The 22702-nt window shown below is 49.8% G+C and overlaps 2 protein-coding genes across 6 annotated transcripts; both read left to right on the top strand.

The window, feature by feature from the left end:
- Window positions 1-67: 67 nt before the first annotated feature.
- Window positions 68-15630, top strand: MED8 (mediator complex subunit 8). 2 transcript variants are annotated; one of them, XM_064493668.1, is made up of 8 exons: window positions 1419-1543; window positions 2536-2680; window positions 3188-3328; window positions 3521-3602; window positions 3967-4215; window positions 5022-5082; window positions 15118-15173; window positions 15525-15630. In XM_064493668.1, exons 1-7 carry the CDS (start codon window positions 1419-1421, stop codon window positions 15164-15166), a joined length of 852 nt encoding a protein of 283 aa, XP_064349738.1. In that variant the 3' UTR covers window positions 15167-15173; window positions 15525-15630. The 2 variants fall into 2 exon arrangements, with proteins under 2 accessions (XP_031320845.1, XP_064349738.1); XM_031464985.2 differs by lacking the exons at window positions 15118-15173; window positions 15525-15630 and adding an exon at window positions 68-138 and having other exon boundaries at window positions 1425-1543; window positions 5022-5407.
- ELOVL1 (ELOVL fatty acid elongase 1) lies at window positions 15548-22550 on the top strand. Of its 4 annotated transcripts, none has more exons than XM_064493666.1 (8): window positions 15548-15630; window positions 20341-20400; window positions 20582-20772; window positions 20950-21030; window positions 21159-21215; window positions 21305-21410; window positions 21498-21634; window positions 21809-22550. In XM_064493666.1, exons 2-8 carry the CDS (start codon window positions 20355-20357, stop codon window positions 22028-22030), a joined length of 840 nt encoding a protein of 279 aa, XP_064349736.1. In that variant the 5' UTR covers window positions 15548-15630; window positions 20341-20354; the 3' UTR covers window positions 22031-22550. The 4 variants fall into 4 exon arrangements, with proteins under 4 accessions (XP_064349736.1, XP_031320842.1, XP_064349737.1 ...); XM_031464982.2 differs by lacking the exon at window positions 15548-15630 and adding an exon at window positions 17682-17788; XM_064493667.1 differs by lacking the exon at window positions 15548-15630 and adding an exon at window positions 17856-18452.
- The last annotated feature ends 152 nt before the right edge of the window (window positions 22551-22702 follow it).

Here is a 22702-nt window from a genome sequence, read left to right on the forward strand (position 1 = left end):
CTGAGACCTGAGCTTTCTGATTGGCTATCTTGGAAACCGGAAGAGGAAGTAGTTGACGTCGCTAATGCCGCCGCAATGCAGGTGAGGATCAGGTTGGCGCTGGTGACTGCTAACCAGTCTCTGGTAACGGGACAGAAGGTGGGCTGACCGAAAAGAGAGGAGTTGGGGCTGGGCGAAGAGGGCACAGCCGGCGGCTGACGGATAAGGAGACGCGCGATGGGGGCGAGGCCTACTGGAGACAGCGCGGCGCCGATGAGAGATGGGGGTGGAGCCCGGCTAATAGGAGACTGAGACAGCGGCTAGGGCTAAGTCGGGAGGGAGGAGGCCGCTCTGATTTGCTAGGGTGTGGGAAAGGATCAGGTTGCAGTTTGGGAAGGTTAAGATGCAGCCCAAGGAAGATGGGTCAAGAAAGTGGCGCACTGACTCAGGCCCCGGCCTAGGCTGTTGGATGGCCGCTGTTGGATGCAGACAGATCAGGGGATCTGTAATTGGAGAGAAGCCCCAGGGTGGAAGAAACTGTGGGACCGCGATGGCCAAACTAATGTAATCCGAAGCCGTGGGTGGAATCCAGGATCAAGGCTCCTGTCCTGCACATCGGCGAGTTTGCAAGACAATTTTGCTTCATTCTTCCTAGCCTGTGCTGAATAGTGTTAAGGATGAAGAAACGAAATAAAACTGTAGGCCATAGATGGAAAGAAAATGCTTTGCACACACCCCCTACCTCCAGCCTATCAAATTGTTTGTCTAGTAGTTAGGGGCATGTGCTTTTTTTTTTTTTTTTTTTTTTGCTTTTTCATTTGTCATTTAGTTTCTTGCACTTGGTAGTGTGTCAGTAAATATTTATAGGTTGACTAATCTTGAAAAGGGCATAGAAATATTGGCACAGAGATAAAATGAGTGCAGATTAGTTCAGCAAGGAGGAGGTTGAAACATTGAATGTTGAGGGTAAACGAAGGGGCGGGGAGTGGCAGGTATTCAGCGGAACCTTCACGTGTAGGTAGATTTTTCCAGAGATAGTGTCATTGGCAAGAACAGCCGGGTTCACAAGGTAGTTTCTAGGACAGAGAAAGTCGGGATACGTATGTGGCAGAGGTGCACAAAAGATAATAAACCACAGGTGCTTAGGTCTGGTGAAAATTTCTCAGAATAGAGTGTACCTGATACAGAGAAAGACCAGGCATGGATTAGGAGGTGACAAGAGAAAAGATTCAGTAGGTAGGAGGAATTGAGGTCAGATGAATGGGTGGGAAGGTCTAAGGGTTGATGCCGTTTGTAACCCAAATACCAAAGATAGAAAACAATCTGGCTCTCCCTGTGCCAGTGAGATCCCATGTTATTTGACTGGGGTTGCACACTGTCGCCTTGGCTTTTCAGCCTTCCTCTGTATGTGTCACTGAGTAACCAACCTATTCATATTGATGCAGAGGGAGGAGAAGCAGCTTGAAGCATCATTAGATGCACTGCTGAGTCAAGTGGCTGATCTGAAGAACTCCCTGGGGAGTTTTATTTACAAACTGGAGAACGAGTATGACCGGCTGACCTGGTAAGGGTTGCCAGGGCAAGCTGGGGAGGGCTCCATGGGTGGAGGGGCCTCGCCACCTGGTGGATAGGACATCTCCAATGATGTAACAACTTATCTGTTTGGAAACATCTTGTGATTTAGAAAGAGCTGGGTTTCCCAATATTTGACACTACAGTTGGCTCTGGGCCTCCATTATAAGGAAGTAGAGAAATGCCCAGTTTCTCAAGCCAGGTTATTTCTGGCTTTTGGCTTCTCAGAGAGGAGGTCCTCCCACTACAGTATTCATACTGGATCTCTTGCCATGCGTGTTGCTGTGTCTTTTAGGTCCTACCTACTTTGGAAGTATGAATCATATTTCCAGGCTGGAAAAGAGGCTTTTACCTAGTTTCTGAATTTTTAGTGATAACAGCGTGGCCATGGTTCCTATTTTGCCACTGTTCTCATCCCATTCAAATACAGTAGTCCCCCTTTATCTGTGAGGGATAAGTTCCAAGACCCCCAGTGGATACCTGAAACCACGATAGTACCAAACCTTATACTGTATATACCATGGTTTTTTCCTATACTAACTAGGTGTGTAGTATATACAGCATGGGTATGCTGGACAAAGGGATGATTAACATCCCAGGTGGGACAGAGTGGGACAAAACAAGATTTCATCATGTTATTCAGAATGGCACTCAATTTAAAACTTACGAATTGTCTACTTCTGGAATTTGCCATTTAATATTCTTGGGCCATGGTTGACCATGGGTAACTGAAACCATGGAAGGTGAAACTGTGGATAAGGGGGGACTACTATAACAAACTCCCTTTTTTCTCCATCTGTGTCAGAAACTGCAAATATGTCCCTCTTTCCTAACCCTATAATCCATGTGAGCCAGTCTAGTTCCCACCCAGACCAGCCGTAGGGCTATGAATCTTTTGAGGGTGAGTCTGGGTATTCCTAGTCTGAAGGACCCCTTTGAGGCTACTTAACTGGGAATATTCTGACATCTTCTTACCACCACCAGGCCCTCTGTCCTGGACAGTTTTGCCTTGCTGTCTGGACAGTTGAACACTCTGAACAAGGTCTTGAAGCATGAGAAGACACCACTGTTCCGTAACCAGGTCATCATCCCTCTGGTGTTGTCCCCAGACCGAGACGAAGATCTCATGGTAAGAGAGGGAGAGAGATACAACTTGGAAAATGAAGTTCTTGGATGAGGACCTAGAGCACAGTTGTTGGTTGGCTCTCATACAGTAGAGGGTGGCAGTAAAAAGTGAGGGCTGCATTTTGGAGGCCTTGGTTTTGGTCCTCTGGAATCTAGGGAGCTACTCCCAAAAAGTGCTGAATTAACCTGAGGCATATGTACCTGAGGCAAAGACCTTTCTCCTCCAACACCTGTCTCAAGCAAAAAGTATGTTCTTTTGTGACTTTTTCTATTTCAGTCTTTGATTAAAATGTGGCAGAGAGAGGTTTGCCCCTAGGTCTGGTAGAGATAAGGATATGAGAAGACAGAAGTGAAAGAAGTGAAGTGTCCTAAGAAGGCAGATGTTGTAAGTCATAGGTTGTGTTTTCCCTGAAGAAGCACTGTGTGTCTGTGGAAGGAACTATGTACATAATAGGCCAGATTGAGTCTTCTTGGAGTGCATAGTAGAATCAATAAAATCTGTGTGTTACAGCGGCAGACTGAAGGACGAGTACCTGTTTTCAGCCATGAGGTGGTTCCTGACCATCTGAGAACCAAGCCTGACCCTGAGGTTGAAGAGCAAGAGAAGCAGCTGACAACAGATGCTGCCCGCATTGGTGCTGATGCAGCTCAGGTTGGATCGAATCACTGCCCTGCTGACCCCACCCTCAAGCTTTATCATGAGAAGCTAGGCATTACCAATCCTGTGTGGTAGGAATGCACAGTTGTTTATACCTAAGTTGTCCCCGGAAGAATACAAGGAAGAAATTTCCTGTAATCATGTCTTGCTTGTCCTAAACTCTGCACAAATGTATGTGTGTTACAGAAGCAGATTCAGAGCTTGAATAAAATGTGCTCAAACCTTCTGGAGAAAATCAGCAAAGAGGAAAGAGAATCAGAGAGTGGAGGTATGGAGGGATTGGTGACAAAGTAGAGAAGGAAAGAGGGATAAAATCACTGGAATAGAAAGGGTGGTTTTGGTAGCAGTGAAGTGAGGACATAGGATGAGCTGCTCAGGAAAGGGTACGCATCCATGCTGTCAGCCTTTTGTATTTAAGGCCAGCTCTGGGGCAGGTGGGAAAAATGGGCAAAGTGAGAAAGGAGAATTCTAAGATAGTCATGGGGCTCCTCTGGCTCTTCCTCTGGGCTGCCAAGGAGTCTAGATGCTGGTGGTCAGAACTCCAAGCCCTGGTACTCATACTGGTCTTTGCTGCTTAGTTGAGTCCAGCGCTGGAGGCACACCTCAGGGTCCTCACTTACCTTTTTCTTCAGGTCTCCGACCGAACAAGCAGACCTTTAACCCAGCAGACACCAATGCCTTAGTGGCAGCTGTTGCCTTTGGGAAGGGGCTATCTAATTGGAGGCCTTCAGGCAGCAGTGGTCCTGGCCAGCCAGGCCAGCCAGGAGCTGGGACAATCCTTGCAGGAGCTTCAGGATTACAGCCGGTGCAGATGGCAGGCGCTCCAAGCCAGCAGCAGCCAATGCTGAGTGGGGTGCAGATGGCCCAAGCAGGTCAACCAGGTAAGGTGACATGGCTTGGCATGGTGGCAGACCTTGAGCAGGAAGTGGGAATGAGCTGGGTTACCTGGGCTCCCAGCATCCCCAGAACTGGAGATATTCTCCTTTTCTCCCTTGGACTGTGACCCAGAAAAAAATTTTAGGAGTAAAAATCTCATTAGAGGCTGTTAACAGGCACCAGACAATGTGGAAAGAACTTTGATTAGCAGAAACTGCTCTCACCTCCCAGCCCATTTCAGATCTGTCTCAACTGCCCTTCTGTGCCATTTACTCTGGACATTAGATGTGTTGTCAGTGTCTTATCTTAGAGAAACGCGTGGTTAGGCCTTAATTAGGACCCCTGGGTAGGTACATTGGGAACTGACAAGCAGGCAAGTTTCCCAGTTCTACATGTATTCTTTTCTCTGTATCGTGTCTTTCCTGTTCACTTTTAGTAATTATAAGAAAAATTTGGAGGAGTTCAGATGCAAGTAGCTAGAAGAGATATTTTCTTCCAGGCTGTCTAGGCAAAGGAACAATTAAAATAAGAGAACATAGCACTCTTTTACCTGTGACATTAAATGGTGGTCACACAGGTTTAGCTCTCTTTTACCAGGAGACTGCCGGGGTGTGTTCTGATCCCTCCCCTAATTCCTCCTCCTAGACACCTTCAGGGAAGGGCTGGGTGAGGAGCCATACCTCTGAGCCTTGCCGCTCAGGGTCAGATGCCACAGAGATTCTGAGATGGTAGAGAATGTGACAGATCACATTTCTGATTTACTGTCAAAGTCTTACTGTGCTTCAGGTGTCTTCCTTCATGTTCCTTTTAGGGAAAATGCCAAGTGGAATAAAAACCAACATCAAGTCGGCTTCAATGCATCCCTACCAGCGGTGAGTGTGGCTGGCAACCTCCACGCCCAGGTGCTCTTTGCAGAGTTGGGCAGTGAAATTGCCTTTTGCCAAGAGCTGACCTAGATGGGTACAATAAAAAGAACATGGGCTTTCAGCAACAGACAAGTCCCATCTCCACTGCTGACTAGTGGTGTGATCTTGGGCAAGTGACCTAATTTTTCTGAGCCTGTTTTCTTGTTTATAAATGATGAAAATACCTACCTCATAGGGTTGTTGTGAGGATTAAAATAAGAAAATGAATGTAAAACACTTAGCATGGTCTATGAAATAATGGGTATTTAATAAATGAGAGTTTCTACAGCCACTTCTCCCCTCCGCCCTCCTCAATCCAGAACTTAGCCTGATCTGATACAGCTTCATGTCTGTGGTGAGTTGATGGACACAAGATCATGGACCACTCAGCTCTGTTTGAAAGCCTGTGCTTATTTTGTGCTGCCAGAACTGTGACAGCCTCTGTGTCCTTAGGGGCCTACTACCTCCACAGGCCTTCCTGCCCAGGTTCCATCCTGGCCATCTCTTCAAGCTGCAGGTGATGACGCTTCTGGGCTGGGACAGACCGCCCACTTGCAGCTCTGGTGAAGCTCAGGCCTGCTCTGCTCTCCATCCTCGGAAAAGCCAGTTTAGCTCTTATCTGAGATACTGTCACAAAGTGCTCTATCCTTTACCCCACCAAACACTCATGAAGGAAGATACGGAAGGCCCAGTGGGTGGGGGCTTTCTCAGGAAGTGGCTCTACCAGGCAGGACTGTATGAGAAAGGGTTTTTCTTAGAACATGAAAAAGCCCCTTGTCCCCCAGACTCATTTTCTTATTTTGGAGGGAGAGGGGAATAGTATTTCACACCATCTTTCATCAAGGTTGCATTATCTTCACAGTGTGCCTGGTTCCTTGGCTCCAGGCAGAATGGCTTTCCTCAGTCCACTAAGCCTGTGGCTCCAATAAGGGCCAGGTGGATGGTAGGAGGCGGCAGCCATCAGGACCTTTGCCTGCATTTATAAAGCTGGAGAGCAAAGTGGGCTTGGGTCTCCAGCCTAAGCTGCCTTTCTTAGCACTTCTTTGTGAGCCAGGGCAGGGGTTGAGTCAGCAGAAGTGGGCCCAAGGGTTCTCTGAATAAAGTTATGTCAGTTGATGGCTGCTGTGTCAGGGTTATCTGACAGCAAATAAACTGAGAGAGCTATGCAGGAATTGGAGACTATATGTCAGAGACTTTCAAGGTTGCTGCAGGGCAATTCTAATTTGTTCTCCATAAAAAGTGTTCTTTGATTAGCTATGATCTAAAAGTCCTGAGAGGTAATAGGAAGGACTGCTTATACCTTCCAGCTGCCTTTTTTCAATTCTTTTCTGTCACACACCAGTACTTTGGCATTTGTTCAGTGTCAGGCAGAATCCTGCCAGGCTGTGGCAGCAAAGGACTGGAAAAGTGGTCACAGATGTCACATCCATTCCTGTTCCGTCAAGACAAGAAATAGTATCCACACAGCTCACTGACCACAGTATGCAAGGGCATGGAAATTCTGTCATTGGCTCTGAGGCAATGTCAGACCTTTCCGCTACTTCAGCAGTGCTACGTTACTGGTCCGCCAGCCCATTCAGGTGTTCCTTATCTTCCCTCCCCACTGGAAGTGTCACCTCTAAGTCTCATATTAGGTAGAGTTCAAGGTGCACTTCTCTAAAACCCCTGGAGCATCTTTCAGTGACTCCTGTCCTTTATTCCACCAAAAGATTCCTTCCTATGGAAAGCTTTTTGAAAACTTTTTGAACCTATTGAAACCAACCCTGAGTTTCTTTGTTGCCCCAGCTAATACTGACTTCAGCCCCAAAGTACTAATTGAAATAGATTCCTTGTCTTCCCAGAGTGAAAATGTCTTCCTGCCCCAACAGGAACATATGCAGGACCCCACCTACATCTTGTGCCCGCAAGCAAGCATTCCTTACTCCACAGGCAATTACATCTCTATATTCTTTACTCTGGGAGCACATGCTCTCATTTCCAACCCGCTAACCCCAGGTTGTCTGGAATACGTAAACCTAGGTAGCATCACCAACTTTGGGGCCCACACAACCCAGTAAATGCCTCAATGGAGAATATCTCCCACCCGTAACACACTCATTCCCAAAGGATGGAATATAGAGATAGTTTCCCTTCAAGAAGAGGACATTGACCTGCTTCCTTGCTCAGATTTAAGACTGGCAAAAGATGGGTCTCTTGTTCCACTCTGGTAGTGTTGCTCAGTCTCTGGTGTCTCTTTTTGCCTGGGGCCTGTGCCTTCTCCTACTCTTGGGGCCTCTGGAGACAGATTAAGCCATTGTGTCCCAGGTGTGTGTCTAGGATGGAGAAAGCGGCAGCTGTGAAACTTCACGTTATAGCACAGAGGTCACCCTGCTGAAGGCGGAAGCTTACTGCATCAGTATTTGCATGACACTCATTGCTAGGACTTCTCCCTCTTCAGCTCTGCCCCAAGGCTGGGACTCTGTCATTGTTAAGTCTTCCTTTTGCTCATTGCTCCAATCACCCCATTCTCTTTCCCTCCTGGTATCTATTGCTGTCCTACCTAGCTGGGTCACTTCACTTAACCTTGTAGTTTCTTGGGAAACAGCCAAGTAGATAGCTTGTAGCTAAGTGCTCCTAACTCCACAATCAGTCCTGGCACTAGGACTGAGCTGGAGGGGTATAGTCCCTACCTCCCGTCCTGCTGTTGAAGGGAAGGAGCTGAACTCTGCAGGAATGCCCTAGTGCAAGGCTGGTCCCTTTTCCCACCCCCTTCTCACCTCCCCCAGGCAGCTGGAAACAACCTCTCCCTTTGTTTGAGCTTCTTGTACAGAATAATCCTCCTTATGGACAATGTATTCTCTGTGCCTTGTGGACACAGGAGCCGTGTGTGAGCTGATCCCAGCACCAGGCAGGACGGAGGCTGAATCCTTCCAAACGCCCACCCTAGGTCAACTCCTGATTACTGTCCAGAGAAACTACTAAGGGATGTACATTTTCTTCTGTCTATTCCAGATTTGTGGGGATAGCCTACTGAAGTTTAGCAATGGGCCAGGGGCGGTGGTCCCTTTTTGATCCAGTCCTGAGGGTTCACCATACCAGCCTCTGGAGGCTCAATATGGCTCTGGCCTGACAGCCTTAAACACACAGAGGCTAACACTTGGAAAGGATTTGCCACCCTGCAGATGCGGCTTTCTAATTGGAACAGAAAGCGAGCTCTCCAACCTGCTGACAGGGCCATGGCACCCATTACTTCAGCATGTGTTTTGGCCCACAGGATAGACTTCCTCTCTTCTTCCCTTTAATTTCCCTCCCTTTTGTTCTGGAGCTCCTGTGTGTTGCTGAGGCAGATCCTGGATCTCTGTTGTGGTTTCTTGATGAGTTCTCATGCTCTCAAGAAGTCACCTACCATTTGGACATGGCCGCTTCCCCAAGAACATCATGGACAAGGCCCCTGACTTCCCTGGGCCACAGTTTTCTCACCTGGGTGATCCCAGCAATCCTTCCTAGCTTTTAAGTCTCTGGCAATGATTCTCAAGCCTGTTTGTCCCTGGGCATTTTTTGTTTTCCTCATTGCATGACTATGTTACTACAGGCCAGATTTTTCCAAGATCAGCCCCCAAATCCCTTGAACCCCTGTAGACTCTTCCTAAAGTTCCCTTTCTGTCACCTACAGCTTAAAATACTGACATCCCTCTAGACCACTTCCCTGAAATCGTCTTCTAGCTTTCACTAGTTCTTTAGTGAAAATTCATCAAAGAGTTGGTAGGTTACCGAGATACATGCATTAAATGTCAGAAGTCACCATCCCACTCTCAGGCATCCCTCTCTCTCTGGGCAAGAGTCATGTACTGGAGAGACTCCTCCAGTGAAAACAGTAAATTATGCTTTTCTATGTGATGATAACCTCCCCTACTGAATCAAATTCACAGGGCCCTGGGCTGCTCCCCTTCCTGCTTACCCTCAGCCTGGAGTGCCACTGCCTTCCTGGCTCTCACCTGAATCTCACTCATTTCCGGTCATTTTGATTCTTCATCTTCTCTCGCCCATCCTCGTTCTTTTTACTAGTTTCTCTGGGCTGCACCCACTTTCATGGCTCTGGTTAGTGTCCTTCCATGTTAATCCTTCTTGACCCCACGTCCCCACTCACTGACTCACAGCCACTCTCTTGAATAAAAGCCTACCATCACTGTCTTCTTCTACACCCCCTCTTCACTCTTCAGCCCCACTTCCCCCATTCCTCTGAACTGCCCTGTCACAGGTTACCGTTGACCTGATGGCTAAGTCCTGACTTTTTCAATCCTTATCTTACTGTATCTTCATGGCATTTAACAGCTGACCATTACTTTTTACCTCTTTCTCTTCACTAGCTCCTATGTCTCTAACCATTTCTTCTCTGCAGCTTTTGGCCTTCTGTCCCTCTGCCTGCTTCTTGAATATTGTTATCCTCCAGGACTCTCTTTTCTTATTCTACCTGCCATCTCTCTGACCACCACCTTTATGTACATGACTCAAGTTTTATTTTCAACCCAGACCTCTTTCCTGAGCTGCAGATGCCTATTGGCTATCTCTGCCCATATGATCCACAAGTACCTCAGGTTCTGAATGTCCAAATCCAATCATCTTTCCCTCCAAATCCATTTCTTTTCTAGTATCCAGTGTTGACCCAAGCCAGGTCTATGGAAGCCATCCTAAACTCTTCCCCCCTTCTGTGTCCCAGTCTCACAGCACCAAATCAAATACTAAATCCTGTCAATTCTGTCTCTCCAGTGGTACCCATACATCCTGCCCTGCAGTGCAGACCCTGGGCCTCTCACCCTCAAAGTATTGTTCAGATTCCCTGTGCCCCGTCTTACCCACTTCAACTCATCTTCCATATGACTGCCAGATAGATCTTTTTGAACTGCAGTTCTGATCACATTACTCCCTTGATAAAAATCCTTTTGTTAGTTTCCTCCCCGTGTTTGTCAAACTGGGGTCCACATACCCGGTAGGTTGGTAGGGGCAGTGTGCCAGGCATACTGAAAGTCACAAGATAAAAATCATCCTAAAATGCCCACTTGACTCAAGGGTAAGTAATTTAAACAGAATGCAAAATTATCATGTGTGCATTTAGAGAAAATAGGCTTCAAAGAATTCCTACTAGTCTGAAGGGCTTCTTACCAAGCTGCTAGATTCCCTAAGGATATTTCTTTCTTCTCTTTCTCCTCCCCGCCCCCCTTTTTTTGTACATTTACTTCAGTGGAAAAGCTTGAAAAACAGCTTAAATTTCCCAGAAAGGCAAGTAAGATTCTGTCATCTAGCCCCCTGACTTCTCCTGACTTACTTTCTCGTTTGTCCCACCACCCACTCTATTCCCAAGCTGTACAAACTGCTTGAAGTTTCCTGAATGTAACAGACTCTTCAGCCTCCATTCCTTTATTCCCACTGTTCCCTCTGCACGGAACACTTTTCCCCATTGTTCTATGTGATGAATATCCAATCATCTTTCAAAATTCAGCTCACAAGTCACTCCTCTGTGAAGCTTCCCAACAGCCCAGTCTGTCAACAGATCAGTGCCACTCCCACCAGGTGAGGTCAGTGACCCCCACTTTTATGCTCCACATTTGTACCTTGAACAAACTTATTCTAGCTCCTGCTGCTCTTTATTGTCCCCCAAGTTCAAGCACCCTGAACTGTCAGGGTTTGGATCCCAGTTCTTCCATCTGAGAGCTGTCTGATCTTTGGCAAGAAACTTGCATGTTTGGCATTCTCTGGCATCTGGCCCACCATAAACACTATAAATGGTAGCTGCTACTATTATTGTTACTGTTATGATTTGGCTGACTTCGGAGAGAGTATAATGTAGCATTTTTAGTTAAAGGAACAGTTTCTAATGCTAGACCGCTTGGATTCAAATCCTAGCTGTGCCACCTACTAGCTTTGTGGCCTTAGGCAAGTTGGTTTATCTCTCTGTGCCTCAGTTTCCTTATTTCTGGGGATGATAATAATAGTGGCTATTTCATAGGGTTGTTGTGAAGTTTAAATACATAAATACATACACAGTGCTCAGAATAGTGTGCTTGATAATAGCAGAAGCTCAGTAAATATAAGCTGTCTTCAGGGGAGTGTCTCGAACTCTGCTGTCAGTAATTGTTGCTTAAATCAATGATTGACCAGAACCTCTCTGAAGAGGTAACTCTTCCTCCCCCTGCAGCTCATCTGTGCTTACAACTATGGTTTGTCTCAGGAGCTTGGCCTCAGGAGAGACCCTGTGTGCATGTTTCATCCCCCTTGGGGTCTCCTTAGCACCTAGTGCAGAGCAGGCGCTGGAACATTCTTACACTGGCTTTCCTGATGTGATAAGTCACTTTCAAATATAGTTTTGTGAATTTCCTTTCTCCCACTTAGTTGTCACCTACACTCTTCTCTTAAAGACCAGTTTGGGCTCTCAAAATGTGTGATTTTGATTTGAGACCAGATGACAAGCTCCCTTACCAGAAATATTCCTTTCATCCCTTCTAAACCATATCTGTTCCCTGTCCACACCGGCTAGACTCAGTTCCACAGTCTGCCTGCATCCTGTCTAAAGGGGGGACCTTTCACCCCCTCAGAGGTCTCTCTGTGCAGTTGTGGTGCGTTCTTTCCTCCTCTGTCTTGCTTACTTGGTCTGGGCTCCTGCTCCAACCCCCTTGTTCACCTAGTGAACAGTTCATCCCTCCAGTGGTACCCACTCCTGTGAAATCTTTTCCATGTCTTCCCCTGTACACTTGACCATTCTTAAATACACCTGACCTGGATGCTTATCCATTGTGTGACCTTAAGCAAGTTACTTCACTTCCAAGAGCCTCAGTTTCCACCTCTGTAAAATGGGATTGTAGCACCAACCTCTAAAAGGTTCCTTCCACAGAGCATATTTGAAATTAAATTTAAACCTCTAAATAGCTCATAATTTTCTGCAAGATAAAGTCCAAGCCTCTTTGAAGGGCAAATAAGGCCCTCCAGGCATATAGTCAGCACTGAAATGCTAATACTAGTCTCCTTTCCCCTTCTCTCTCCTGAGCAGTATCATTTTTATCACATGGTTTTGACTGCCACACATTACAATTCAACTAGCTTAATTGACAACCAAAAGATGGGACCCCCACCAGGTTTGGGCTATGTGGATGGAGAGTTGAAGGGTGACTGGCTCCAGGTGGGCTCAGGGGCTCCAGTGTTGTCTAGCCCCTCTATCTCCACGTTTCTCCATGCTCCCGCAGTATAGCTCATCTTGTAGAAGAACTCTGATTATTCTTGCTTGGATTCTGTGCCATTGAGAGCTTGGACTGGGGGATGTAGGGAGAACATCATGATCAAAAGGCCAATGGAATGAGGCAGGAATTCCTTAAAGGCAATGAAAGCAGGGGGATGGGAAAGCGTCTGAGTACGACCAGACCTAGAGCTACTACAGTCCACTTCGTGTAGTTTTGTCTCTACAAGGAATCGTCAGATTCTTTTTGCCCCCTGAGCCCTGTCCTTTCTCCTAAACTTACAGTACTGTGTTTCAGAATGTTTGCAGAATGTGTCCGCTTCCCTCAAACTCGGGGTGTCCCAAACCACACTCACTTCCTCCATCCTGCTCCACTAGAGTTACCCAGCTTGACAACCTTGCTGTCCATTCTGAGCCCTCTCTCTGCTCTGTGTGCTCTTCTTCCTTCTCACCCCATTGCTCCAGGTTGGGCCTTCACCATGTCACACCTGTGCCTCTGAGCTGGTCTCCCCCGAGTCTCTCTTCCTCTGCTTTCCTCTTGTAATACACCTGTCACCAGGTTTTTCTTTGTAAATAACAACGGGGATCATGCCAGCCCCTTTCTTAAAAATCATCAGGGATTTTTAAGATACAAACAAAACTCATTCTTTCATTCAAAACATTTCATGATTTGAGGCCCACCTACTTTTTAACCTTTGAGCATATGAAGACCTTTCATTCACCATATCCTTCAGCCAAACAGAATCACTTGCAGTGCTTTCTCCATCCATCTCTTGGTCCACACTTTTTCCTCAGCCTGGGACACCTATGCTGCTTCCCCCTTACTTGCTGTGTGACCTTGAGAAAATCCTTCACCCTTTCTGATTCCAGTTCTTTCTTCTGTTAAGCAGTGATAATAGTACTTACCTTCCAGGACTGAACCGTCAGAGCACACGGGAAGCAGCTGGCCCCAGGCTTGCCAGAGAAGGGATTGAATAGTGAGCTGTGTTTCCTCTTTTCCCCTTTTGGGCCTTCTCACACATCTTCCAGATCTCGCTGACTCCCTTTCCTCCATCTCAATAACCTCCCCTGGTTTGTCCCTGGCCAAAAGCCTTCCCTTTTCTCTCTCCAGAGCTCTTCTGGCACATTCTGTCACAGCCCTCTCCCCCTACCTGACTTTCTTCAGTTCAGAGAACACAGAATGATACCCCTAGGGTGTTGGCTTGGGCTAGCTACTGACGGATCAGACCTTGTCCCTGACCTCTCAGGAGTCCAGATGACAGGATGAGAGCATGCAGTCTCTCCCTTCTGCTGGCTGGATGTCTTTCCAGCCCCAGTTCCTTCTGCCAAGGTCCCAGCCTTAGGCAGAGGACACTCACTCAGTGACTCAGGCCCAGGGACATGCAGAATGATTAACTGACAAACCCTTCACCCTCGTCTTTACTCCTCTGTCCTCATGGACCCAGCCCTCCCCTCAGCTCCTCTGTGTGGGTACTGTGGAAGAAGTGCCCTTTGTCCTTTACAGGTTGGGGAAGGGAGAAGCTTGACCCAGGCCCCAGGAGGCTGCTTCCATTTCTACCTGCCACTCCTGTTGTCTCTCAGCCTGGACCCTCAGTGCCTGTTGTTCTTGGCCAGTTCCCCTGCGTCTCCCATGCCCCGTTCCCTCCACTGCTCCACTGCTCCCTCCCTCACCCACTCATGCACGTCCATGTATACCTTTTCCCATTTGTTTCCCTGCTTCTTCGATCCCGTTGCCCTTGAACTTTTCTGCTGAAACAAATAAAGCCTCAAATAATCACAGGAATAGAGTTGTTAGAGCTCATACAGATGATGGTTTTCAAACAACCCTTGGAGAAGGTAAATCAGTGGTTTATCTTCTGGGGAAAGAGGACAGAGAAGGGCCTCTCAGAGAGCCATGAGTACGGTGTGAGTCAGAGAGGGTGGGACACAGTAGAAGTTGTCGCCTCACTTCCCATTAGTCAGGAAGGCTCCATGAAGAAGGGGGAATTTTATCTACTGGGCTGGATATTCTTCCCTACCTAGACGCATCCCTGGCCTTTATCCTTATCAAGACTGAGTTCCTGGACCCCTTCAGTTTCTCAGCCTGCCCCTGGTAGAGGGACATAAGAGTGAACCATCTTACCTCCAAGGCCTTCTACCTAGCTTCCCTGCAGGTCCCAAACGGTCCCTCTTCCTCCCAGTCCATTGACAAATGCACCTTTCTTTTCCATATATTTCAGTCTGTGAGGTGTTCTCTTGAGCCAAAGGCTAATCTCCCCATGTGTACACTGAATCTCATTGTCTTCCACACAGCACATAAACACGCTCAAGCCTCTTCCCATTAAAAACCACCATTAGAATCAGTCTGGAGGTGAGAGCCAGGCATTGATATTTTAAAAGCTCCCCAGGTGACTCTAGTATGTAGCTAGGGCTGAAAAAGATAAACAATTAAGCCCACACTTCTTACCAAGGCCCGCAGGGCTCTTCATAACCGGCTCCTGCCGACATTTCCCCCTTACCTACATGCCCTCTGAGCTGCGGTCACACCAACTATGTAGGTCTCCCCACACCTGCCACACCGCTTCTTTCTGTACCTTCACACACATGCTTCCCTCTGCCTGGAGAACGTTTCCCTGCTTTCTAGAAAGTGTCCTTCAAAGCTCAGCTTTGGTGTCATTTCTGTGACGTCTTCAAGAACTAACCCCCACCCTGGGGTAAGGTGCCCCACCCAGTGCTCTCATAACCCTCCCGGTTTATCTGTGGAATACTCACCACATGCTACTATAATTGTTAATTTATATGTCTGTCTCCTCCTCTAGACTGAGTGTTTTGCAGGGACCCCAGGGCCATGGAGATGCCATTTGGTAGGTCCTGGGTAAGTGATCTGTATCAGATATTTGAAGACGCTTTCTCCCAAGACTAGGACAAGAACTGAAGGAAGTGAATCTTTGGGCACGTGCATTCATGTAGTCAGTGGGCCTTTACTGAGGGCCTGCTCTGGTCACTTACCAGTGTGGTCCAGGGAACTAACGGGTAGTTGAAGTTCCCTATCTCTACTATGTTTGACCTCTGGGACTGTTTCATCATTTATAGTAATCTGCTTTTTTTTGTTGCTAGTTGGGGTTCATCCAAAAGCTTCAGAATAGTGCTCTCAGAACAGTGCTTTGCACACAGTAAACATTTAGGAAATATTTGTTAAATGGATGCTCATGAATCTATGTTACAGGTATATGCCTTCTTGCTTCCCCCCTTGTCTGTGAAATGTTGAGATGAAACATGCTGAGCAATCTACCTGGGTCATCTTTCATCTTCACAACAATCCTGTGAGACAGGTACTGTTGTTGTTCCCATTTTCTGGAGGTCAGCCATTTACATAAAGTCCTACAGGTACTAACCAGAAGATTTAAATTCAGGTCTTTGGAGTCAGGTGTGTCCCCAAAGCCACTTCAAGTATACCTGGAACACATGAGGCTTTCAGTAAACATTTATTGACTCAACGGATACTGCCACCCCAAGGGAAGTAGAAAGGCTTTTGAATTCTTACTGTCTTCCGTTCTTGACTCTGGGTCCCTGGATCTCTCTTGTCTTTCTTACATTGTGTTATTCACTCTAATATTCACTCAGCAAACATCGTGGAGGGTCAGATGAGCCAGACATTGGGACAGATGCTAGAGACAGATGACTAAAAATGGGTCCTGCTGAGAGGAACTTATAGTTAGGAGAGGGGAGGAATACAGATAATTGCATTGCAGTAAGATTGTGGGAGCAAAGTAAGGGAGTGATTTGTTGCTTGGGAGAGCTGCTTGGTCCTTGTGTTGAGTTAGGGAACAAGGCTTGGAGGGTGGAGGGGAGGCTGATATCCTTGGGAAACAGTTCAAGCATAGGATGTGGCCCAGGAGAGCAGCACAGGTAGAATGGGAGGCTGAGGGCCAGATCAGGTCGGCCTTAATGTACAGCGCTAAGAAGTTTGAGCCTTTTGAATGGTTGAATTCTTTGGCCATTTCCCTTCTAGGGTAGGCACTAATAGTTTAGATCATGGCTGTACTTTGGTGCTGACCTCTTAACTCTAAGACTAAACTTCCACATAGCGACATCCCACCATTAACAAGCACATTGCTTGTCCCAAGCCACCACCCCTTCTGAATTCCACATGTACATCATATAATCCTGTAAGCATTTACTGGATCACTCTATGCAAAGCACTGTTCTAGGAGCTGCTGGAGATACAGATTTCATTTTGCTAAAACCTAGTCCTCACCGGCTATAGTTCAGTCTAGTTGGTGATTGTGTGCAACAGGGAGTGGAGAGTGCAGGAAGCCAGATAGACAGTGAAGTATACAGTGAGGGTCCAGCTGTCTCAGGGAAATCTCCAGCGTCTGCTCCTCCAGTCCCATCAGTTTCCAAACCTTCTTAGGTCGGGGTGCTCTCTTATCTGGTCTCCCTCCAGTACTCTCATCACACTGGCTGCCAGAATGAAGTGATTTGACCAGACAGTAAACCCCATGCAAGGACAGCATGTGCCTTGTTCATTGATGTGTCACCAGCAATCAACTCCATCTTACACGTGGTAGGATGTTGATAAATATGTGAAGAGTATTAGATAATACAGGCCTGACTATAGCCTCCTGAAAACCCTTCACTGTTTCCCCTCTGCTTCCAAAATAAATCGAACTGCCCCATTTGGCGTTCAAGACCTCCTACCTTCAGCCACAGTTGGCTTCACTTCCCTCTTTCCTTTCACTACCTGGAAGGCCAGTGTAGCTGGTGATTCACTAACTTCTGCTCCAGGCTAGTTGTATTCTCTCATCTCCACTCCACAAAATCCTCCCAGCAACTCCTAATGCTAGTCTCATCCAAGTTTACAGGCTCGTAGGGAAGGCTTCCCTCCGCAACTGCTCCCTGGGGCTGAGACCTCCCAGCCTCACCTAGTTGGCGGCTCTCGCAGGCTGCCTCCAGCCCACCCCTCCCGTCCCACCCTCTAGAGAGGGAGCTCTTTGAGGGAAGGGCCGAGCCCTGGAACATTTCCCAGGTTCCTAGGCTGCGTGGGCCGGCCACCAACAGAAGCTGTATGGGTCGTGTTGGTGGATTAACCCCCGGAGGCCCAGAATGAGGCCTTCCAGGGGCGGAACGTCAGGAAGACGCAGGGTGCAACTCTGGCGGGCGGAGGCGAGGCCGCGCGAGCTGACCAGGCGGGCTGCGATGCGGAGGGAAAGGGTGGGGAGCCTGGGCTGGGCGTGCTTCCTGCCAGGGCATCTGGCGGCCCGCCCCTGCCCCCGCCCCTCAGGCCTCAGAGCCTGGGCTGGACGGCCCCTCCTGCCTCCGCCCGCGGCCCAATCAGCAGGCGCCCCCCAACCCGGCCCGCCCCCTCCTCCTCTGGTGACAGAAAGTCGGCTCAGCAGATGAGGAAGTGGCAGGCAGGCTGGCCCCGGGGACTCTTCTCTGGCCCTGCTCCCTCTGAGCCCTCCACGACTGCCCGCCTGGCCCCCACTGGTGAGTCTGGACCTTCCAGGGCGGGCTCGCCACGTGCCGGGGCCCCTGCCCCGCTGGCCCGCCTGACCCGGCCCTGCCCTGCCCTGCCCAGGCTGTGGGCGAGGCTGATCCTGGGGAGAGTGGGTGGGAGGTCCTAGCTCTCTGGGGCTGGGCCTCCCCAGCAACCTCCCTCCCGCCTGGCCCCCATTTGCTTAAACCTAGGCTTTTCTCCACCACCTCCTGGTCTAGCCCCTATGTGCCTCCTACTCCTCCTTCCCCTTGGCTCCTTTCTCCACCCCCACCTCCCCCTTCCTTTGCCTGTCTCCTTTTCCCTTCCATCCATCTTAAAGGAAGCAAGGACCACACTGTTTCCCTACCTGTAACACACCCAGATTCTCCTCAAACTTGGGGAGAGGTTCTTTCCAGAAGCCTTGAGCCAACCCTGATCTCCAGGATGTGTGTGTGGTGCTTGTGGGGGGAGGTGAACTTGGGGATGGTAGCTGGAGAGACCAGGAGATAAGTAGCTGGCGAACTCACATGGTCAGGGAGGAATCGAGTGTGGGAGCACATGCCTCGGGTGAGCCCTACCCCAGAATAAACGACCAACAAAGATCTGACCGTGAATGAATGAATGACAACTGCTATCAGTGAAAAGAGATCTGTCCTGCTGCATGACCCAGGGCAGGTGTGTGTCTGCAAAACTTGTGGTTGGGTTCATTCACCTGCAGGTGGGCTGTGGGAGTTTGTGTGACTGCATTTACCAGTGACTCACATACATGTGAGGAAACCTGCGTATGGACCCGCCGTGTGAGTGTAAGCATTTGCACATGGTAATGCGGGACCTGTAAAGGAGTGTTTGTGAGTGTGGGTGTGGGTGTTTGCCAGTGTGAACGCAGTTAGGAGTAGGCCTGAGTGTTAGAAACCATGCATGTCAAAGTCCACGGAGACTTGTCCGGGTGGTGTGTCAGAGGAGGGCAGTTTTTCCAGCGGGAGGTATGTGGACTCTGTGTGTGCCTGGGTATACTAGCCACTGGTGAGTTGTCGTTGGGAGCTGGGGAGAGCCGTGTAACAGGAGATGTATGTACAGGAGGCCTAGGGGCCTGACCATGGTAGGGCAGTCGTGGGTCAACATGGAGGTTGGGGGAGCATCTGGGAGCTGTGTGTGCGAGGGGCGCAGGTGCAGCCTCCGTGGCCGTGTCAGGTGTGTTCTTCACTTCGTCCCTGCACAGGTGGTTCTCCGGGTAGAGGGAACCTGGCTGACTTGAGGGCAGGCAGCTTGCAGAGCATTTGCTGCCCTGGCTGTTTGGGGAATGCCTTGTCCCTCTGGGACTGCCTCTGAGTCCCAGGCTCTCCTCCATCTGGGCGAAGGCTTTTGTGTCCCTGTGAGCCCTCCCCCGACATTCCTTTTGGGCTCTGAGGGGAAGAGGGCCAGAGGGCCAGAGGGCCAAGCTCATGAGGACCCCTCCCTGAGGGAGGGGAGGATGCCTGAGACCTCTCCCACTTCCCATCTCCTCACATGCCACTAGCTTCCCTGCCCCTCCCTGGGAGAGAAGGGTGATCATACCCATTCTGAAGTAGGGCAAACTGAGAATTTCTGGCTAGCTTAAGAGAGGATGCTGGGTGTGGGTTTTCAGCAGTTCTCTTTGGGCCAAGACTAAGGCTGGGGATGGAGTCCTGGGATGTTTCTGGCTCAAAACCTAGAACCTTAGCTCATCTGACTGGTCCAGGGTGGGTGGGTGTTGAGTCTTGGGCTTTACTTGGCTTTCTCAATCCTGGTGGGTCCTCCAGGCACTGACCTGTGGCCTGGACCCACCCTCCACCCCGTGTGCTCAGTCCAGCGGGGGCGGGTGAAGGGCGGGACTGCTGCCAGATCTAGTCAGACAGGTGGAGCTGCCAGGGCAGGAGCCTCAAAGAGCCAGGCTCCTGCAGAGGAAGGGCGAGAGGAGTGCACCGGAGACAGATGAGAGGAGAGGCTGGAGGTGAGAGCCCAGGAGGACAGAGGAGAGCTGAGGGGGTGTCTTGACAGGGAGAGGAGGAGGGGACAGCAGGGACCATCCCGGGAGGTGAGCATCCTGAAGTGGGACAGAAGAGGTTGAAGGGGAGGGTCCCTGGAGAGAAGAAAGACCCAGAGCTGAGAGATGGAGATGTGAGAGACTTTGGTGAGGAAGGGAGAGATGGCTCATTCTGGAGATGAGTTCTCTGTTGGTGAGGGTTAAGACTTTCTGGAAGGACTCCAGAAACTGAGAGTTCTCGTGGAAGAAGAAGGGAGGGGAGGTCAGGAAGTTAAATCCCTGGAGAGGACCAGAGAGTGAGGAGAGGAGAGTAAGGTGTGGAGAGGAAGGGCGGAACAGCCCTTCCCAGGCAGGCAGGATGTACAGGAAGCAGATGCCCCTGCCAAACGGCCTCCTCCTACCCCTCGTCCCCAGTCCCTAGCAATTCCTTCTTCTCGCTGTTCTGTGAGGTGTGGGGTGCTGTCCCGTCTGGTCTGTGTCCTGTCTGTGGGTCAGGGGTGAAGTTAGGGGAGGGAGAATGCAGTCGGCCCAGTCTGACACTCATCCTCCATACCTCGCCAGAGTCCTTAGCCAGGATGGAGGCTGTTGTGAACTTGTACCAGGAGATGATGAAGCATGCAGGTAAGATGCTGTCCACCAGCCCTTCCTCCATCCCACCCTGAGATCCTTGGATCTAGGCTGTCTCCTAATGGAGAGTCCCTACCAACCCCTGACCCTTTGTGACCTGACCTCATGTCTGCAAACCTGGTAGGGACCCTTGGACCCTGTGACCCTTCCTGACTCCTTTGACCCTTATTCACAGATCCTCGGATCCAGGGCTACCCTCTGATGGGGTCCCCCCTGCTAATGACCTCCATCCTCCTGACCTATGTGTACTTCGTTCTTTCACTTGGGCCTCGCATCATGGCCAATCGGAAGCCCTTCCAGCTCCGCGGCTTCATGATTGTCTACAACTTCTCACTGGTGGCATTTTCGCTCTACATTGTCTACGAGGTGGGCCCCTGGGATGCCTAGGCTTTAATGCTTGCTGGCACGATAAGGGGCGGGCCTGAGGGCCAGAGCACGTCTTCTATTTTCCAGACAGGCTCAGATCCATTTCTTTATCTAGATAAGGGAAGAGATTGGGAGAGGGGAGGGAAGTCTAGTGATCTAACCTACACCCCTTCGTAGTTCCTGATGTCTGGCTGGCTGAGTACATACACCTGGCGCTGTGACCCAGTGGACTTTTCCAACAACCCGGAGGCACTGAGGGTAAGTAGGGACAGGGGCCAGATCCTGCCTTGGCAGCATGGGACTAGGAGCAGTTTGGGTGTGACCAGTGCTCATGGACCAGCTGGGGAGACTCTTGGGGGTCCTAAGGCTGCTCTGACTTCTTGCAGATGGTTCGAGTGGCCTGGCTGTTCCTCTTCTCCAAGTTCATTGAGCTGATAGACACGGTGAGTCATTACAGGAGATACGAGAACTTGGGGGGAGAAAGGATTGAGAGGCCCTGGCACTGAAACCCCTTTCCTGACTCTTCTCTCAGATCATCTTTATTCTCCGGAAAAAAGATGGACAGGTGACCTTCCTACATGTTTTCCACCACTCAGTGCTTCCTTGGAGCTGGTGGTGGGGGGTAAAAATTGCCCCAGGTGAGTGGTGAAGGCCACTGAGGGAGGAGGGATGACCACTGGGAATGAGGCCGGACTCTCCTGACCCTGTCCATTGTCCATTCACAGGAGGAATGGGCTCTTTCCACGCCATGATCAACTCCTCTGTGCACGTGGTCATGTACCTGTACTATGGATTGTCTGCCCTTGGCCCTGTGGCTCAGCCCTACCTTTGGTGGAAAAAGCACATGACAGCCATCCAGCTGGTGAGGGGCCTGGGCCTGATCTATAACCATCCCAGCATTCCTGGTCTGGACCCTACCTTTATCCAGCCTACCTCCTCTGCCCCCATTCCTCCCCACTCAGAGTTCTTTCTCTACCCCTTCCCTCCAGTCCTCTCACTGTTCCCTCTGACCCTTCCTTGCCTTGCTCTGTCCTAGATCCAGTTTGTCCTGGTCTCGCTGCACATCTCCCAGTACTACTTCATGCCCAGCTGTAACTACCAGTACCCAGTCATCATCCACCTCATCTGGATGTACGGCACCATCTTCTTCGTGCTCTTCTCCAATTTCTGGTATCAATCTTACACCAAAGGCAAGCGGCTGCCCCGTGTACTTCAGCAAAACGGAGCTCCAGGTACTGCCAAAGTCAAGGCCAACTGAGAAACATGGCCTAGCTGGGCGCCCACCTAAGTGCCTCAGGACTGCACCTTGGGCAGCATCTGTCATTGTCCTCCCCAGCTACACCTGTGACCAGAGCTCATGTGATCAGGACTGAGCTGGGGGACAGGCCCTCTGCTCCCCACAGCTGGTACACAGGGACCACTGCTTCCGTTCCTCCCCCACTTCTCCCGGCCAGCCCCAGGGATGTGGCCTCACCGCCCTCTGCCGCTCCAGAGCAGAGCTCGGGGCCTGGAAGGGCTGGACACTTACTTTCCCCTCCCTGCCTTACACTTGGGAGAGGAGCACTCAGGGCTGGCCCCCACCAGGGTCTTGTGGCCTTTTTCCTCACACTGAAGAGGTCAGCAATAATCTGTCACTATGGACCCAGGCTCCCTCCTTGTCCACCTCACACTGAAGCAGGAGCTTCTTGGCCAAAGGTCAGGGTGGGTGGGAGGCCTGGGAATATAGCCTGTGGAGGCTGCTCACTCACTTATGTCTCCATTAAAAGTGACAGAGGTAACCACTGAGGCTGTGTGTGTACATGTGTGAACGGAGGAGGTGGGGTACAAAGCCGGCCAGCCTGCCTGCAAACAGGAGGGATGGGCAAGGCTCCCACAGGGTGACTGTTTCTCGAGCTCTCTGACCACAGTGGAGAGGGAGCCCTTGGGAAGG

The sequence above is a fragment of the Camelus dromedarius genome, chromosome 14, assembly GCF_036321535.1.
Source record: "Camelus dromedarius isolate mCamDro1 chromosome 14, mCamDro1.pat, whole genome shotgun sequence".
Lineage (NCBI taxonomy): Eukaryota > Metazoa > Chordata > Mammalia > Artiodactyla > Camelidae > Camelus > Camelus dromedarius.

Excerpts from the sequence above, each read along its gene's own strand:
- MED8 (XM_031464985.2), top strand. The coding sequence starts at position 76 with ATGCAGGTGAGGATCAGGTTGGCGCTGGTGACTGCTAACCAGTCTCTG. Across the intron at positions 2,681-3,187 it reads ACCGAGACGAAGATCTCATG|CGGCAGACTGAAGGACGAGT; the intron begins GTAAGAGAGGGA and ends TGTGTGTTACAG. Across the intron at positions 3,603-3,966 it reads AAGAGAATCAGAGAGTGGAG|GTCTCCGACCGAACAAGCAG; the intron begins GTATGGAGGGAT and ends CTTTTTCTTCAG.
- ELOVL1 (XM_031464982.2), top strand. The coding sequence starts at position 17,698 with ATGAGGAAGTGGCAGGCAGGCTGGCCCCGGGGACTCTTCTCTGGCCCT. Across the intron at positions 17,789-20,340 it reads TGCCCGCCTGGCCCCCACTG|AGTCCTTAGCCAGGATGGAG; the intron begins GTGAGTCTGGAC and ends ATACCTCGCCAG. Across the intron at positions 21,031-21,158 it reads ACAACCCGGAGGCACTGAGG|ATGGTTCGAGTGGCCTGGCT; the intron begins GTAAGTAGGGAC and ends GACTTCTTGCAG.